The sequence below is a fragment of the Puntigrus tetrazona genome, chromosome 7 (genome assembly GCF_018831695.1).
Source record: "Puntigrus tetrazona isolate hp1 chromosome 7, ASM1883169v1, whole genome shotgun sequence".
Taxonomy (NCBI): domain Eukaryota; kingdom Metazoa; phylum Chordata; class Actinopteri; order Cypriniformes; family Cyprinidae; genus Puntigrus; species Puntigrus tetrazona.
Genome location: NC_056705.1, coordinates 171444 through 192015, shown reverse-complemented (window position 1 = coordinate 192015; position 20572 = coordinate 171444). Strand labels below are relative to the sequence as shown.

Here is a 20572-nt window from a genome sequence, read left to right as displayed (position 1 = left end):
AAAACTCTCCAGTCTTAGTGTCACATGATCATTCAGGAATTATTCTAATATGCTGATTTGGTGCTCAAGAAACATTTCTCACACCTTAAAATCATGAAACCTTTTATTAAGGATTCTTTAATTAGTTTATTTAATAGAACACTACTAACCCCAATCTTTCGAACGGTGGTTTAAATCAGCGTCCAAGTGAGCCAAACTGAGTTATACATTTATAAAACTAAAGCGTATGTGCAAAAATTGATTTACCAGCACATTAAATACAGTATGTAATATATTACATTAATATTAGGTGATACGTCTATACACACACAATAATTCAATTACTAATGAGTAAAACACAAAGTAATAAAAAAGTCATGGTTGGACTGATAATGAAAACATTTCTTTCTTTAAAAGAGGAACTGCATAAGTTCAAAATGGCAAAAGTAAATTTCAGCAAATTAAAAATGTGTTATAATAACAAATCCCATTGAACTTTACGCATCTATCCAACATAAATAAACTCTTTGTGTTAAAGTAAAAGACCATTATTGTGCATTAAATACATAGCAGTGTCTAACACATCTCATGCCAGTGTTTCTGAGGTGAAAAGTTCAGGCCTAGAGAGAAAGAGCGTCAGATTTAGGGAAAGGGGTCAGTAGGCGTGGCATTGAAGCTGGCATCAGCAAAAATGCCCAGTGTCCCAAGGGTGGTAAAAATCACAAAGATCCAGAGGAAGAGTCGATCAACCACCATGGCAACATACTGCCAGTCCTCCTTTAACTGAGGAAGATAGAAAGAGGAAACCCAAGTAAAGAAAGTAGAGAAAGAAAAAAAGAGAAAATGAAAAAGTGAAGGTGATGGCAATCTTGGGAAAATAAAGATTTACAGAGCTCTGACACACAGACAGAAGCACGAAAAGTCACCTATAATTCTGGTACAACTGGCTATAGTTATCTTTATAAATCACTTACAGCCTCGTAATCTTTCTCTGCCTGCAGCTGCTCTGCGATGTAAGTGATGGCTTCCACAGCTGCCTTGAGATCTGGAGGAAGGGTGAGGTAATGACTGGGGCCATCAATGAACTTCCTCAAGTCGGTGCATGGACCATCAGACTGGTACCTGCACCACAGGGAATAGAGGAGGAATATCACTGTACATTACAACACCTTTATTAAATTCAGAACATGCTTGGCATTAGTTCACATTCAGTTACTGGTCCGCATTACGCATCAATTGATTGAGAACTATACCTATAATGGTAGTGTTAGTTACCTTCAAATATTTGTACAAATAAACCAGAAATGCTCTGTTGCATATGAAACATATTCTTATGTCATTAGAAACACCAAGGTATTGGGTTTGATTCCCTAGAAATGCATCAATTGAATAAACATAAACCTTGAATGCAATGAAGGCTGCTTTGGATAAAGCATCGGCCAAATACAGAAAATATAACATTATTATTTGTAGTAAAACTCCATGTCCTCATACTAGTACACATTTTGTTTTGGACGTTGCAAATAAAACAATGCTTATAAGTGTAACATAAATAAATAAATTTTATATTATATATATATATATATATATATATATATATATATATATATATATATATATATATATATATATATATATATATATAAAAATTCTCTCATTATTTACTCACCTTCATGTATTTTCAAACCAGTATGAGTTTAACTGTTGTGTTTAATTCTGAGTTCTTAGTGATTTTTATTATATGAACAGACAAAAAAAAAAAAAAAAAAAATAAAAATAAACAATGAACGAACCAAAATGGTGGGATTCAATTTGGTCCATTGGGAATGACCAAGATTTCACATAAATGAATAGCTTTCTATCACTACAACAGAGTTTTATCAAAACAGTAGTCAAACATTAAAGCTAGATCCTTTAATATTTCTAATGATGCACAGTTTGTTCATTTCATGTAAGAGTGTGATGTTTCAATATGCTGTGAAAGTGAAACAATAATTTGAGGCCGCCGGCTATTTTTGCAGCGATTGTTAAAAGGATAAAGATTATGAGGGCTCATTAATTAATGGTGTGCACAAACAATTTCTTTATAATAACCACTGCATTAATCCATACAAACAGTTTAAGAGTTAACCTCAATAAATTTCATGGACTTTATCAGGAAGTCATGAACACAGGCCGAAACCTCAAACAGCAAGTCTAAATCCGTGGAGGATCACATTACTTTGTCCTTGAGAAAAGGGTGCAAGTGTTTAAAGCCTTAGAATGCATTGGGCTGTGCGTCCTTCCTGCTGTGCGCGTGTGTGTGTGTGTGTGTGTGTGTGTGCACCCACATAATCCCAAATCAGAAAAAAGACAGCTTCCCAAAACTCCTGTGTCAAGGTGACCCATGCTAATGTGTACTGCAGATCATATTCACTCACTCACTCACTTATTTTATCATTCACTCTTTCATTAACTACCTCCCTCCCTCCCTCACTCACTCAATCAGTCAGTCACCCACTCACTGTCATTCTCTCTCTCTCTCTCTTTCTCTTTTTTCTAAAATCCCTGTTTTATGCTGATGGTATCACCACCCACCCATGAAATCCTTCCAATGTGCTGATGAAATGCTTATCACCGCTGATGTGTTGCATTCCTCTTTTGTGAATCTGTTCGCTAACATCTGTTTCATTATGAGTCCCCTCTCTTTCTTACTCTCCTATTGCCCCCTCTCTTTCTCTCCTTCCATTTTCCAGATGCGACGCCTCCATATCCTACCACAAGGGGTCAGTGCGACTCTTCACTCCTCACGGCTCTCGCGTCTACTTATGTATTCAGGTGCGGGTACAGGAGCTCATTGCAGGTAGTCTGTGGTTCCCCAGTGAGCTTCGGTGACCTGAGTGGAACCCCATTAGACTGAGACATACGTTAATGCCGGGCTGAAAGCACAGCGGATTGGGAGAACAGGGCAGAGGCAAGCTTTAGCCCAGCTGAGGAGTGCGTGTTAAAACAGGCGCCTACATCTAGGATTTGAAATAGCGCTAACATCATCACAGCAGATGATAGATCAAATCAAACTGTCAAACATACTGTTCAAAATTCATTTAAGCACTCATTATAAGTTCTTTTCCACAATTAGAGCCATAATTTACAATTAGATGCATATTCAGAATGGCAAAGCTCCAATCTGTTTTACAGGTTTCTGGAGTCAGTGAACACAGTATTTTATCAGTCCTCCAGGGAAAAACATCAGAGGCTGCTAAAACGAGAACTTCCAAGGAAGAAATAAACACTGGATTTTACAAAGTGAAGCAAGGTTCAAAGATATCCAGAGTTTACGGTATTCAAAGGTTCAGGCAATCCTGCATAAATCATTTGTTTCCCAGAGTTTGTCTCTGGAATAATTTGAAAACTTATGGACAACGTCTACATACATTTTTGATGAATTTGCACTAAACTGATTAAAAGTGACGGCTAATATATTTATAATGTTAAAATTATTAACATTATAGAAACCCTTAATGGGTTCAATTTCAAATAAATGGTGTTTGTTTGAATTTTCTATTCATCAAAGAATTCAGATTTTTTTTTTGCTTTTTCAACACTTATATATTAATTATTATATTAATAATACCTATTTCTTGGGCACCGAATCAGCATATCAAGAGTGATTTCTGAAGGATCATGTGACACTAAAGACTGGAATAATGATGCTGAAATAAAAATTTTGCCATCAGGAATAAATTTTCAAACATTAAAATGGAAAAGAGTTTTAAATTGTAGTGATATTTCACAATGCAGTCTTTAAATAAATGCAGCCTCGACAAGCATAGGAGCTGTCTTCCTTGAAAGGTGTGGGGTTGGTAAATAATCACATTTAAAAAGCAAACTCGGTTATGTTGCAAGTTATGTTTTACTTATCTTGGGCAAAATAAGTTAGATGGCAATAGTCAAGACAAGACTAGCCATGATTTAAATGAATGAAAGAAAAGGTCAAGGTTTTTTTTTTTCTCCATCCCTTCGCTTTTTCCTTCCCTCTCCCTCCTAACTCTGTAAGTCAGCAGACACAGATGACTAAACAGGAAAGACTAATTTGACTAAAACATGGTGGCAATGGTGCCAAAACACACTATAAAACCAATTAAAAAGCAAGATACTGCTGCCTCATCGAATTTCTTTCTCATCTTCCCTTTCTCTCTCACACCCTCTCCTGTCTCTACATCTCCTCACGTCTCTCTCGAGCCTGATGCAGGGCAGGTCTAATGTGTCAGAGCCGATTTGTGCTGATTGTTTTTATTTTAGTGATGATTTCTTCTTTTTTTCTCACTCCCCACACACACATACACGCATATATACCCCCAGACGCACACAGCTCGCCAGGAGTGAAATTCCCTGGTAGAGGAGATTTAAAGTGTATAAAAGAGAGAGTAAGGATTAATCAAACCCTAAGGCGTTTAACTGTGCTCACACACATACAGTGGGGACCACGAATTTGAGACCAGCAGTGAAAATGTCTCTATTTTGCATTTTTCTAATTAAACAGGCTACAGTTTTTCATTACAAAATATATTATCAGCAAAACAATTCCAGTTAAAATTTTAATTAAAAAATTAACATGAATTTCAGAATATCTTTATATTCGGTTTGTCCCCCTTTTGCTTTAAAGCAGCAGAACTAAAATGAAATAAAACATTTTAGCCTACCCTTCGTACAAAAACAGTATGTCACATGATCGATGATACATAATTAGTTATGTGATTAGCAACCTAAAAACAGTTAAGTGTTACATCCAACAATCCTTTTTACAAAGTTCTCTAAAGTTTAGATTTTGAATCCCAGATTTTCAGTGTGGTCTCTGACATGACTGAGGTCTTTGAATATGTCTCCAAAGTTATCATAATAACGTTACCAATACTTCTTATTTTGTACACAAGCTCAAGTGGCAACACTATTATCTTAAGAAATCAGTTCTCTTCGTTTTCTCTGACCCTACTGATCTGTGACCTTCAGATAATCTACTTGGATGTCTATAGTATATATTGTAGTTTTGCTATTTTTTGCATTTCATATTTTGTATATTACTCTTTTTATTATCTGTCTTGTCATCAGGTTGTACTGTAGAGCTTCTGTCACTAAAACAAATTCCTCGTATGTGTAAACATACCTGGCAGTAAAGTTGATTTTGATTCTGATAACCTCAGGAACTCACCTGTGGGGTTTGGGAAAGAGGAAGTTGGTGTTATTGGGTTTGCGGATGAAGTACTCATCGGCCACTCTGCGGATGGCTTGAGTGTTCTCCTTTTTGGCAGTTTTCTCAAGAAAAAGAGGGGTCTCCTCTTTCGGTCGCAGCATGCCCAGGTAAGGAGGCAACATGTGGATGAAGATCTAGAAGAATTACAATTTCAACAGTTCCTATATTAATATTCACATACTGTAATAACCAATGCTGATTAACTCAGAATGAGTGTTGATTTTTCAAACTGTACATGTTTGTCATTTGCCCTTGCTCTATTCACAGCAAAATAATACCTATGTAAGCAAAATTATCATTTCTAGTGTACGTTATTAATAGCACTACAGCGCATCTTAAAACTGAGTGTTGTGGAACAACAGCCGCCCTAGAGATGGCTGAGTCCTCGCTTCATCTGCATGACTTCACAAAGGCTCTAAAAGAAAGAGACAGATTGCACTTGGCCAGCAAATAATCTTTCAGCCTTGCATCACATGTCTATTTTCACATGGCCTTGCTGTCATTGGTGAATGTCCTGCAAAACTGTACCAAACGTGAATAAAGCAATGCTGCTTTTTTATTATAATCTTTAGAAATGTTGTCCACTTGTGATTGGGTAGCTTGAAACGGGTGTTAATAGAAGGCATACATGGGTCACTTTGGTGCGATGAAGAGGCCGCAGCTCTAATAAGTTTAAATAATGCAGAGCCCATATCCATTGATAAAGCTTAATAGTACTGTGTGATATAACTGTGTGCTCTCTTTGCTGAGCAAAATTGTTGTCCATTTTGAACCATTAGGTATTTTTGTCTGTTTTTCATACATTTGTAATTGGCACATTGGGTTTATTTGGAGTGTCCGGGAATAAAAGAAGATGCAAAATGGAAACATGTTCTGCATCTGTCATTTTAACAATGCAGCTGTCAATTTGTTGAAAGCAGCTGACTCCGCATAATTTTCACAAAAGGACGTGTATCTCCTCACAAAAAGCACAGTGACTTTGTGTTTTCCTAATGCTAATTCGTTCTCAAGCAAAAAATGCAAAAATATTCAGACAATAAAGAATTACTGTAACTTTATCAAGCAATATTCCAGTTTGTAGGAAGCAAGTACGTGTGCTGTATCTTCTCTGACACTTTGACTGGACTCTTCTGTACTGACCTTGCGCACCCATAGGGGCATTTGGTGTGTGTTGGGCGAGCGATGGTGAAGGTTGAGCACCACAACACTGAGGATGACAGAACAGGTGACCAGGATCATGGTGAACATCAAGTAGTTGACGATAATGGGAACACCCAGAGATGTTTCTGGGACTTTGTTGGCGAGCAGAAGCAGGAAGACAGTTAAAGTCAGCAGTACATTGATGGAAAGGCCCATCTTCTCCCCTGAAAAGAAAAGAGAGCTCCTCTTGATCTACTCATGCATACACTTACACAGAGTCAGAATGTTTTTTTTGTGATTAGGTTAATTGTACAGTATATAACAGAATTAATAGACCAGACTGTATAAGCTGTGGAATTAGATTATACTAATGATCCCTTCATGATTTGTTGCTGGTAGAATTTCAAGACTGAAAGACTGTTTAACTGTGCAGGTATAAACTCTACTTTTAATGGACAATAACAGCACATTCATTAGTTTAAGGTCAATAAAATTTGAATCTAATAAAAAGGCCATTTGCATTGACGTTCTTTCATTTTCTGTGCATACAGGTAAGTGGATTTGATTGATTTTACCATTTGCAACAAATCCTGGCATCGGTTTTTACCTGCGTCAGGTGGCAAGTAGAAGTTAAAAATGGCAATGATGGTGATGAGGATACAGGGCAGGATGATGTTAAACACATAATACATGGGCTTTCTCTCGATGATCAGGTAAAAGGTGATGTCTTCATACAGGTCCTCTCGCACATTCTTCCTAGAAACCTTGTGACGAATGTGCCATTCTCCACTCTCTGGGATGAGAGATTAGAAAAAACAAAACTTTTGCTGTTTTCATGTATAGTTGAATAATTGGGAAAACATTACTATGACATCATACCTTATCATTTTGAGTGAATTTAAGCAGGCAATTTTTGAAATGTAAAAGTTTATTGTAAAATATTACATATATATATATATATATATATATATATATATGTGTGTGTGTGTGTGTGTGAGGCAGAAATAATGTACAAATGCTTTACAACACTTTGTCTGGACATTTAAAAGATTGCTGAGCATTGCTGGATGGTGTCTAGGGTGTTGCTAGGTCATCCTAGGTCAGGGCATCAAGGGTCAAATATCATGCAGAAATTAGCTTGCCTGGCAGCTTTTAGTCTGAAGATCTTGATTAGCTGATTTAGGTGTGTTTAATTTGACCTCTGCAGGACAGCTTGGACATCCCTGTAGATCCCTGTTTCTTAATAATTGCAAGATTGTTTTAAGGATGGATGCCATTATATATTTTTAAGCATAATAGATTAATTTAAGCATTTTTAAGCTGTTGTTAAGGTGTCAAGGAAAGTTTATAGTGCATTTCTAGGGTGTCTGATGTTGTACTCTTTGAATGACCTTAATGTTCATGAATGTCAAGGGGTAGGGTAAGGGTGCCATTACCACTAAAGCCTGTATCGTAGACGATCTCTTGGATTTCATTTCCTCTCTTATCAAGGCCATGCTGCAGATCCACTTCTGAGGAATCATACGTGTACGAGCGGAAAACCATGGTGCAATTTTGCCAGTCGAAGGGAAAGTATGTCACCTGCAGATGGAGAAAAAGGTACAGACAAAGAGTTTGTGCATGTTAGTGTGTGTGCTTGCCTGATGAGCATCTTCCCTCTCAGATCTTCCTTTAATCATCTCTCTTTCTACTTTTCACACATGCAGAGACCAGACGGAACATCAAACGCAGCCAAACTAGAGCGAGGCCAAACAAAAGCAGCAATACAAATGAGGAGGAGAAAAAAAGTTCACAAAACAAGTACAAAAGAATCACATGGAACGAAAGAGATCCTCACTTATACGAGGTAAAGCAGTGCTTTTTCAACAAGTTCTTCTTCCCAGCAGTGTCCTACTGTAATATATATATATATATATATATATATATATATATATATATATATATATATATATATATATATATATATATATATATATAGTGCAGTTGTGCTATAAACACTACTGATTTAATCGTCATTAAACTTCTTATGATTTTCCACTTCATTACAGTGCTTAAAGGTCCCATCCATAACTTACCCTTTATTACTACAGTATTTACCGAAAGGTGCTGAACATTCATCATCAAGAACAATACCGGAAAAATTAGTGCTCAAAAGATAACATTACAGAACTGATGATAGTGGAACCTATGATATTAATACACATCTAGATTTATTTATGGCATGTTGTTAATTTTTCGCAGCACTGATTTAAGAAATTAAAACGTTATGGAGCACTTGATTTTTATTACTGCATCATGATCTACACATTTCTTAACGTAATACCAAGTAATTTGCAATTGCATTGCAGAATTTACCTTTACCCCACAGGAACTCTTGTAAAGAGCTGGTGGCGTCCACGTCACCCGACCGTTACTGTAGGCCTGCACATGGACCTGTAGAGCTACACCAAACACGCCATCATTGCTGCACACACAAAATCATTTTTTTAATGCAGATAAACTTTAAACAATAAATTAAGGCAATTTAGATGGTTAGACTATTGCTTTTTCCCCCTGAAAGTCAAATCGCTTGGAAACACAGATTTTAGCTGCATCATCATCGCTGAACCATTATTAGATATTGAACACACATCAGCATGGGTCATCTGGCTCTAGTTAAACACACTGATGCTAAGAATACTTAGAAGAAGCTTGTAATGTGCCGAATGCATTGGAGGTTTCTCTGCTGTACTTGCCTTAAATTTTAACATTTTTGAGCGGACCAGAGTACTTAAAAGGATAGCTTACCAAAAATAAATATGTCATCGTCCATGCACATATTTATACGCAGAACACTTTGTGCCAGGTGCTGGAAAATGCCACTGGCTCTGTATTATCTTGTAACCCTAAGTGTATGATTTACAATGAATAATGGCCTAATTTTCCACCCGTTTCTGACACAAAGCTATAATATGACTCGGGACACAGTGTACAAAAAGTGTATGGACTACTACTTTATTATGTCCTTTGACAGCCTTTGATCATTGTAAACTTACTGTTACTGACATGACACTGTCAAATTATGTTATTTTTTCACATTTTGTATGGTTGTTTCATAATAGGTCAGAGTAATACCTACAATTCAGATAAATTGACCAATTGAGCCCCAAACTATAGAGAACTGGTATATAATCCTCATAGGACACAAACCAGGCCTTTAAAACTTCCCATCTATTACGTTAATGGTGCTGTGGGACTTGAAGATGTCCCACATTGAACAGTGTGTGGGATGCAGTCTGTGTGTGTGTGTGTGTAAGAGTGAATGCAGTACCAGCAAGGCTGCTAGCGGACAGCAGTGTTGTTTAATTGGCTATAAAGCAGAGATAAATGAAGGAGGGAGGATATTTACACCAGCAGTGATGGGGGTCTACCTGGACATTACAGTGAGTGTGTGAGAAAGAAACAGATAGAGAAAGTACACTTCTCTTGACACGCTTCACAAAAGCTTTGATAATTTCTGTTATTTCTGCTGTTCTAGCAGAAACTCAGCAAAGGCTCTCTAAGATAATGTGCCCCACACTCAGAGGTTCTTTGAGATAATATGCGAAGCACAACACACACACACAACTTACTTATTGATGAGAACAATATCAGGAAGCCACACTTTTCCAGCCGGGATACGCAACACATCAATTCCCCATAATCTTTCGGGTTCCAGGAGAGCTGATAATCATTCCACTCCTGCAAGAGCACAAAAGGTGTGTGTGTGTGTGTGTGTGTTCATGTGCAGATAAATAAGGGTCATCGTAGAAATTATAACTACAACTGGTTCATCATTTAATCAAATGCTTTTAAATGATCTGCTTGTGTCATTAATTATACCAAATGCAATATCTCCGCACACATTGTCTGTACATATTATCAACAGCATTTGCATAATTTTTCATTTTGCATTTAAAGTTACTGTATATTGAATCTAGTTCTTATTGTCAGAGATTGTCTTGTGTGGTAATTTTAGTGCAGAAAATTATGAAGATAGATGACAGATAACTTTTCCTCAATGCAAATAAAGCTTTATACATTTGAATTGCACTCAAGATGTTATTTCTCAAAATGACACACGGGAGCCACAAGAAATTGTGCTGACTTACCAAGTTCATAATAACTATAGTGTTCATCTCCTCATCTTTCATGTTCTAAAACACAAAAACATGGAGTAAAACAAATAAAAATAATCCATTAATTCAACTAGTGCATGCACATGTCTTTAGACAGCACTCAGCTGTTTTACTATTAATTATTACATATTTATATAGTATTAACAGCATGATTGCAAATTTGACGTTGATTTTATAAAGTTCAATAAACAAAAAGTTATATATTATATATATATTATGCTATATATATATATATTAGACAGTATGGATACATATATAGTTTATATTTACTCAACCAATAAGAACTGTTTCAAAGAAATATCAGCAATCTAGAACTTACAGTACTATAAAATTAACTTTAGGATGCAAAATCTTTTTTTTGTATCATATAAAGTTTGATCATATTCAATATTTTAAAGGAATCTGTGTAATATTAATAAGCCGTAATGAATGTAAACAACACTGTAACCACCAAACACTATATTATACTAGCATTGTATCTTATTATTTCTAAAATAAATGGAAGATTAGGAAGAAAAACAAGAGCATATCTATAAAGAAGGATTTTCTGCCTCTGATATTTGTTTAGAGACAAATAATGGGAACCCTGGCTGCAATGGGAGAAGGGGGTGATGGGATGTGGTTAGAAGACAAGGGAAAGACCTGAGACTCAATGGTCAGATCACTACACAGTCCTGAATGCTATTTAAAACTAGTGCAGGAATGCCAGCTGTCCTAGTCTCATTACAGAGCACAAACAGTTGGGGGATGGGACAACACACACAGTACCGCTCATATAGACATTGTATATACACTTTATATTATTAATATACATGTAATGACTTCAGTGCGTAGATGGCTCCAGGCTGAATACATATATTTGGAATGATACATTAATGCTATCTCAATATGTATCTTGTTTTGGACACACATTTTGCTGCATAAGCAGGATTCATGTGAAACCACTGTTCAAGCCTGTAGAGAAGGTCCTGTTCCTTTATGTTCAGAGCAATGAAAATACCTTGATTATAAACTTTAACTCTCAGACATCTGCAAAAATGCAGAAATGTGGACTGTTACCCGAGACCTGGTTATTAAATCCTTCTTTTAGGAGCCACGACCTGATTCACACAAACTGAACAGCTGAACGTCAACGTCAGACTTGGTTCAAACTATTATAGGCCTATAAAAACTGATGCAGTTTTCTTTAGCAAATTACCATAACTTATACTGTATTTTATATGATTTCATTTTTTACAAGGATCATAACCAGTCATATTTTAGTATTCCGCCCCATACTCCATGGCATATGACATGAGCAAAAACTCTTGAGGAATACCAAGGAAAATAAAATTCATCATAAAATGACTCCCAGGTTTCTTGACTCCCTCTCTGAAAATCACAGCTTTACACACTCTGACACAATGAGTAACAATATGCAGCATAGTATCTGTTTAAATAAACAAGTAACTAAACACATCTTGTAATAAATGTAATCTAATAAATGATCGGCTTTTGGCAGTCAGGCCATTGTAGCATTTTGCTTCATAAAAATAAAAATAATAATAGCAATATTAATATTCTTTTTAAAGTAATGTACTAATAACAAATACCATATTTAATATATCAAACATTACTAATAATTTTATATTAAAATGTCCCTATTATGGGCTATGTAAGGTTCATATTTTGGGAGTACCACACAACAGGATGACATGCCTACAACGTCAAAAAACACTTTAATTTCCTCATAATATCCATTTATTTCACCTTATTTGTTCAGCGACTCTCAAACGATTCATTTTCCAAACCCCTCCTTTGAGCTGTGATGGTCAATTTCATTTAAAGCGGTCTATGTGAGCTTTTAACACTCCAAAAGCGACACCTAGTGGCAATGAACGAATTTGCATTTTCATTCAGACCAGCGCTTAAAGATCAACAAGTAGGCAGAAAACAATGTCAACATGAAACGGCTCGGGACTCGTTCTAAAAATTGTGTTTCAAAAATCCATATGGGCACTTTGATATTAATGCTACGTGCCTATTAAACTACATAACTATGTATGTTTCTTCATACCAGGCTGACGAATGACGAGAGAGTCATGCCTATCCTCACAACGACCCTTTCCTCTGGGCTCCTCGCGAGGGCATCTGCTTTAACATTGTACGAAGAAAACAGTTTCTTCATCAGCCGGTCTTCTGCTTCTGTTGCATCTGGAAAAGATGTTTTTTGTGTTAGAAAGCAGATAAATGTAGCAGCACCACTCTCTCCCACCTTTAGCACTTAAACTTAGGAGTCTGAGTTAAAGCTCAGAATGTCTTGCGTACGGGGCAGTTTACTGCCTAATCGCTGAATACAGCTGTGTGTAATGATGGATGGATGGATGGATAGATCTAAAAATCTGAACATAAAGCTGAACAGATAAGAGGCTCAGCCAAGCGCACAGCCTTGGGTGTTCTCAGACCTGCATCATGCACAGATTTGAGGGCGACTGTTTACTGCGCTGATGTTTTTATGCATCACGTCTGCCGCTTTTTTCCACAGCTTTGAAGGTTAGCCGCATCTATAAGCGGGCCTTCTAGGGCGCCACATTCATCAAGTCTCGCCAGCTCGAGCCCTCCAGAATACAAACTGACAGTTACAAAGCGACACGCGCGTCCCGCGCGCCACCTTCATTACCAACCGCCACTACCAACGGCTGCTGCTTTCAGCATATGTACACATTTACAGCACTTTCACTGTTTTGACCGACTTTTCTTGTGAGCAGTAACTTTAAGTGGTTTTAATTGAGAAAAGAAAATCCAGTCTTGTATTACATACATGAGAACTGTTATTTTTTCTGTGTGAGCATTTATATTACGTATAAAATAAATGAGGCCTAACGAAAGAATATGCCATCTGCTGCTCTACAGTCCCACTGAAAGCTTCCTAAAATAATTACAACAATTAACCTCTCCGAGCACCTTTAAATCAACTTTTTAATATAAATAGTTCCTGATGACAGTCTGACTTGAGGTTAATTTACAGTTTTCCCACGGGTATCCGTAAAAACTACACTTTAGAAAATGTCCCTTTTATGTTAAATCGCTTTGGTACCATTTTTACTGGTGGAAAAATATCATTCGATCATACTTTCTGTTTTATGCTTTATTTCACACAGTCATTGTTTTAAAACACACCTTTAATGTGACATACCACGGGAATATTTGCTTTACACACCAAAACTCTCATTTATGTATCAGTCAGCCAAATATAAAACGATGGCAGACACGCGTTTTGAATCACTGTTGGGGTTTCCGAATTAAAAACAGACATCATAATAAGTACACTTACTTTAATGACAGTAATAACTATCCGAACCTGTGATCAAGTAATATTTTTTTCATTTGTATTATTATTATTTTCAAAGCAGAACAGTTATGTAATTTACTGTTCACTACAGCCCACATTCATGACTAAATATTTTCAAAGTATGACTGACATGATACCGCAAATGACCTTATCACACTGTGGTGAGTTACAGTAACTCGGCCTTTGTCATGGTAAGAACTCTGTTTATTACACTGGAAAATTAAGCATTGGGATTATATATTAAAGATATGAAAATCACAGGCTTCATGCATTACTCTTTGAAATGTGGTGGAACAATGCTTAAAAGAACATTTTCGATGCATTGTTTGGAAAGCTATACATAAAACGGACCTTTGACATGTAAAACAGTACCCATGTCAACATTTCAACAAACAAAGGTGACTACAAGAAAGTAAAGTTAATCCCCGTTCGTGTCGTAGGACGTCAGAAGCAGGTTTTTCTCTCAGGTAATCATATCACGCGTGACGTTACTTTAACGTTTACTTGGCGTTCACATGTGCGCGCTACCCAAAAATTCGCGTCGGAAACTTCAACGTACCTGCCGTCGAGCTTAGGCCACAGAGGCAACAGGTGACAATAAACCAGTCCTGGGCCTTCATGGCGATTCACCAAATGAAATCACGATGGTACTTCATAGAAAGTTATCGTGCGGGTCCATCCGTGTATTTTCCAGTAACACACACACACACACACACAGTTGTCGAGAAGACGGAGCTCTGTCACCGAGCTCGGGTTACAGACACGCCGCACGCGCTTGTGCGCCCACACTCAGCATTACCCAACAAAATAGTAGCCTACTTCAGAGAAGAAAAAATATCTGTTATAAAAATAAGGGAATGACAATATGATAATTATTCCATCACATTTCTTAATAAGTTGTTTCGTGTTTCATGTTTTTGAAATAATTATGGATGCATTTATTAAACGCAAGATGCAGTTTGCCACCGCAGTAATACATTACATTAATATATTAATTTCAATATAAAAACAACAAAAATGCTATAATACTTAACCATATTACTTTTTATCAAATAAATGCAGCCTTGGTGAGACTTATTTTATCAACATTATAAAAAGTTATACTTGCAGTCTATATTTGCAACTTAATTTCTCTTTTTTTTATCCACTCCATACTTTTCTGTCAAAAACATTATCAAGGCTCTACATTATTTCTGCAGCTGCATGGGATTTCTGAAAATGTAAATGCATTTATGTCAATTTTGATGCAGAATGTGTGTAATTACAGACTTTAAACGCATCTTTTTAGTATAATAACCGCTTAAAATGCAGCTACTGTGATGTTTGTGCAGCGTAAACGTGACATAAGGAAACAAAGGGCCTGGATTCACGAATGGAGTTAGTTTTTCTAACACAAATCCCTTTCAAGAGATTAAAAAAAGCACATGCATGGTACATTTAAATGTAAATGTGATCCCATATGACATTTGACTTTCCAAAAGCACCCACTGACACATTAAAAATCATGAACATTTCAAATGATTTCCTGCATCCCACAAAAGAGGCAGAGCGCTCGTGTCGACCCACATTGAGCTTGTCACTGAGAGTCTTCCCCCAATGTGCTTTTTAAATAAGGCAAAGTGTTTTGATGTGTTTGAATCCATTCCAGCATATTTATACAGTTCTGGGGTGCTTTTGGCTCAAGAGGAGTAGTATTAATGCGCTGTACTTTTATGTAATTCATCAGAGCTGTTAAAATGAATTATGCAGCTTTATCCCACCAATTAGATTAAAGGATGAGATTTATTCTGCTGCTCTAGAGTGTTGACACTTTGATGGGCCTTTTGAAATCAGAGGTCAGGGAATTGCTGAAGTTTTTTTCTACACAGTTAGCAGGATAAAAGATGGAAATCGCTTTTTAGCAAAGCTTGCTTTTGCGTGGGAACAAAGCGAAAGACACTTGGAACACATGCCATCTGTCTCTGTTCATCCTCACTTGAGCACTCCTGTCGAGCCGTGCTGTATTTAAGTAATGGCGCTGGCCCACCACGTTCACTGTTTGGTCCTCTGCCAATTTAATCATTATAGAAGTCAACTTAACAACCCATAACTAATGCTGACTCGCCTGTAAAATTCTATTGAGACGGCAAACTCTGGCACTTACCTAGGTGCCAATTAAAATGCTTTACTTTAAATAAGTGCATTGAATGATACATGTGAATGGCTTTGGTCACAGACTTACGGCAGACAATAAAACAAATCACACTTTGGTTTTACAATCATACAAATATATTAGTTTTATTCAATAATGTTCAATAATATGTCTCCCATAGACTTATAGAAATAGATATAGATTCTATTGCAAATGCAGGGCTGAGAGTGTATGCAGAATAGAGTATTAAGAGTAACAGTGAGTTAATAAATACTAAACAGGAATCATCCTCCTCGTCATTTTTTTTTTTTTCATTTTAAGTTTTAATGTGTCCAGTAAATATTGGTTCATGCATGACTGTATTGGGTTGTTCCTTCCAATGTTGCAAAACACCACAGATGTGCCATTTCCATCCAAGCTGTCCACCTTTTACGTCTTTTCATCCTTTGACATGGGGAAGCGAAGCTTGAGCGATACTGTTGAGACTGTCCCGGTGGTTATTGGTTTCTGTAGCTATAAAAATTAAAAATAGTGTCATCGTGGCTTTGACTGGAAGACTTTTGCTTTGTCTTGGATTGGAAGACAAGAAAAACGTAATATGGTTTAGTTTCCTTTCTTTTGGAAGACTCAATTACAATAACTTGGATAATCCATGCAGAACTTACAAAAATTATGGGATTCCTCTGATATAAAGCAGACTCTCATTGTCCATAAACAAATTGCCCACTTTGTACTGATATAAGATGTGAGCGTCTTAGTATGCACACAGTTTAGTGTGTACTTTTGTGTGTTGCTTCAAACCAGCAGTCAGTTTTGCTGCAGTGGATTCCAACCAGTGTCCACTATGGATAAAAGATCATGACCTCTGTAGTCTGGTAGAGCAGGGATCAATGTTCATGATGCGGACCAAGTTCTGGTTTATTACTCTTGGTTACTAGTTGAGTTTTGATCTTCCCAATGTAAGCAAAACTGTGACTGTTTGCCCAGCAACGTTAAATGGCAACTCATATCCACACTGTTTTACCATTTTACACCAAAAAAGCAAAGAATTGAACAACGACAGACATATGACCTTTTTTAAGGGACACAAAAACTGAAGCCACAAACATTTTAGACAAAGATTTACACTGGTTCAAAAGTGTCACGTGATTATGAGCACGAACATCTGAAAAGATGGAACAAAGAGAGACTCACTTCTATTTAAACTTCGATTTTAGAAAAAAAGGAAAAAAGTGTTATGTTATATCCTGTGAGATGGGGAAGCCAAAGTTTGAGTGATTCTGTTGAGTTTTACATTTTAGACTGTAAAACTGGTTAAAAAAATAGCTACAATTTGTTCATGTTTCATATGATAATAACCAATAATACTCATTTTATAAAACAAAAAAAGCCTTAATTCTCTGGGAAGATAAAAATGTAGGGTTCTATTGAGAGTAAAACTAATTAAAGCTGGTTCATGTCACATGAATAAGGAGTGACTGGAATCATTTCTCTTTAAACTATGGCCATTCGAAATAATAACTTTACTTTTGTATTATTATAATTGTATTCAAATAGTTAATGTTCGATTTAAAATAATAAAATAAGTGAATACACTAAGTTTATTTAAAAACAAACAAACAAACAAAACAAAACAAAAACTGCATTTGTGACTGCGCTCAGATCATTTCATAAAACTGACCCAGGGGAGACACATTCTCTACAAACATCATCTCTACACAGCCACATAAACAGCGGTTAAACTCTAAACTAAAGGTTACCTCCTAGGGAGCATGGGAGAACACTGTGATTATCCTAAAGCTGGGATGGAGCTGAGGAACTCAGATTTTTAAAGGTCACCCTCTCAACACACATCTGCTGAGAGACTAATACCCCACTGCTGTGTATGCAATGCAGATGTGGCGAGAGTCTCTGTGTTTAAAATGCAGCAGAGTTTCTCTCTCTCGTGGTCACACACACATACAGAGGCAATGACATTCAGCTGAGGAAAAGCGTGGTACATTTGCACAGTGCTGTTGTGAGGGCTAAGAGAGCGTATCCTGGGGACGAGACTTTGGTCGAAACATGGGAGGAGGGTTGAGTTTTGTCTTTTCTGCTGCATTGCAGATACCGGGTTGGGGCTACTCCTCAAAGTCACGCACACATGAAATCACACACACACACACACAAAGCAATTACAGACACTGACGATCGGTAAATACAAGGTTTCTGCAGCTTAACAATTCTCTTATGTAATATAATCACACCACTGATCTAGAAAATATTTCTGTTCTCAGTTTACAGAGATTGACCCTTCAGAATCCTCCTATTACTGGCAGGAAATTACACTAAACAGGTATGTATGTACTTTTAAAGTCTGGAAAAATGGTGTTGTTTACTTGCACTGCTGGTTCAGACGCTGTTGGGCTGAAGTCTGATTGTCTTTTAAAAGCCCGGATAGCAACATAAAATATGCATGTATGACAAAAACCACAAAAAAACACTCTGAAAAACAATACAAACCTAAAATGTAAACATTTTCTAAAATGTGCTGCATTATAGACTCTATGAAAACCCATTTCCATTAATAAAAAATAAAAAAAGGTTAATTGAGACTTTTCATTTAAATTCTAAATTCAGATTTTTAACTTTGCGGGGTTGCGTCATTGACGTTTCGCAGAATTTTGTGATATTTATTGTGGAATTCAGAATTGGAAGGATATTATTCATGCAATTCTCACATAAGTTTACATCTCGAAATTCCGAGAAAAAGAATTGTGAAATATAAACTCGCAATTGCAAGTAAAAAGTCGGGATTGTCCAATAAAAAATTACAATTACCTTATTTATTTTTATTTAATGGTTTTTATTTATCTTGTGTAAGATTGTTATTAAAAAAGTCTGATTTTAAAACACCACTAACAGCAAACAATGCAAACTTAGAGGCTTAGATACTAATAAAAAAATGACTGACGCACACATACAAAAACAATGATTATATAAGCAGCTCACAAAAATGATAGTGTCTTTGTTCACACACTTTTACAAATCTAATTTGGTTTTCGAATCTGATTTTTAAGATTATTCAGTTGAAAATGATGCAGTCTGATTCATTTGTTCAGACAGTTTGGTGACTATCCAGTAAATTTAACATCGGTGAGGGAAGTGTCACTGAGTCACTGTCATTGTGGAAGGAGGATGGAAACTGGGAATTGAGTCTCAGCTCACGTTTCTCATGACATTACATCACAGCGCTCAACTCGTGAGCATGTGAGAGAACATAAGCAGATCTTTATGCATATGGCTTGTCAGAAATGCTGACTCATTCACTATTCCGTACAATGTGAATGTCACGTGGTTTGCTATAAGAGGACAGAGTGAGTGGGAATAAATCTAAACACAAAGCTCCAGACATCTAGTCTAAATTCAAAGCGCGTGTTTGTTTACATTTTCGCTATTGAGACTAAATTCGGTTCAGAAATGGCAAAAACTAATAAACAACAATCAAAACAACAGAACAAAGCAAATTTTTTGCTGCTTGTCTGAACAAAACCAATAAGTCTGTATTGTTTAATCAATCTGGAATAAACCAGAGGGAAAGTAAGTAACATCTGTTTTTAAAGCATTTATCGACAATGGGTCAATAAAAGGAGTGAAGATGGAACATGGATGACTCACTTTTATTGGAGGTGAAAGTGGGAGGACCTCATTGTGTTGCTGTTACATTAAATTATTTAATTAAGCACTAATACCGATGAGCAGTGCATACTATCACTCGCAGAAAGCTTTCTAATTGCGCATTGTTAATATTACTGCTTTAGTAATTAATTTAATGTGTAATATGTGTAACATAAACACTGAAGTTGCCAGCCAATATCAGTGTAAAGAAAGACCAGTCTGTTAATTGTCTGTAAAACTAAAAGCTGATTATAATTAGACTATCCCCATCCCATAACTCAACATAACTACATCATTTAACGCCTTTATGGCCTTGCACCCCAAATGCTCATCAGCTGACTATATGATTCGAGAGAGACTGGTAAATATGCAAACTACAATAAGCAAATAGATTCATCAATGCAATTCAGCGACAGACGGTGAGACTGATGGCCAACACAAACAAGGACAACAAGAGCAGGACTTTTAAAAGAAAAAGAATAAGAAAACAAGAAATATGATGCACAAAAATGTAAGTTTAAATTTAGAAAACTGCTGTTTACAAGGTCATCTCTATCTACGTATACATGTATAGTGTTTAAATGGCTTGGCTCTTCTGAAGCATTAGCCCTTAGCTTTCATCTTCTGGCCTCCGTGTTTATGGCTGAAAAATAGCAGTGAAATTGAGAGAGAAGCACTTAGCTGCGCAGAGAGTGGTTTCATTAAAATAATTGTTAAATCACCCGATCTGGCCCTTATGTGCATGCCAAATATATCAAAGCAAAGAAAGTGACCAATTTTCTTTTCTTTTCTCTAACACTATGTTTTACAAACACATTCTGCAATCATTTCAAACTGACCCACAGCAAACCATTAGAAAGTTAAACGTCAATTAGACAACCCAGGCTAATTGGAAATAATTGCCTCTGCATACATTTCTGCAACCCAGTAATTACGTATCTTACTGC

The 20572-nt window shown here is 36.5% G+C and overlaps 1 protein-coding gene across 1 annotated transcript; it reads right to left on the bottom strand.

The window, feature by feature from the left end:
* Nucleotides 1-85: 85 nt before the first annotated feature.
* LOC122348023 (acetylcholine receptor subunit beta-like) lies at nucleotides 86-14608 on the bottom strand. Its single transcript, XM_043243260.1, is given in 12 exon segments — nucleotides 86-762; nucleotides 954-1101; nucleotides 5168-5343; nucleotides 6350-6573; nucleotides 6957-7142; nucleotides 7786-7930; nucleotides 8705-8813; nucleotides 9961-10027; nucleotides 10030-10069; nucleotides 10480-10524; nucleotides 12563-12699; nucleotides 14397-14608. Coding segments are annotated over 12 exon segments (1479 nt in total). The 5' UTR covers nucleotides 14458-14608; the 3' UTR covers nucleotides 86-621.
* Between the last annotated feature and the right edge of the window lie 5964 nt (nucleotides 14609-20572).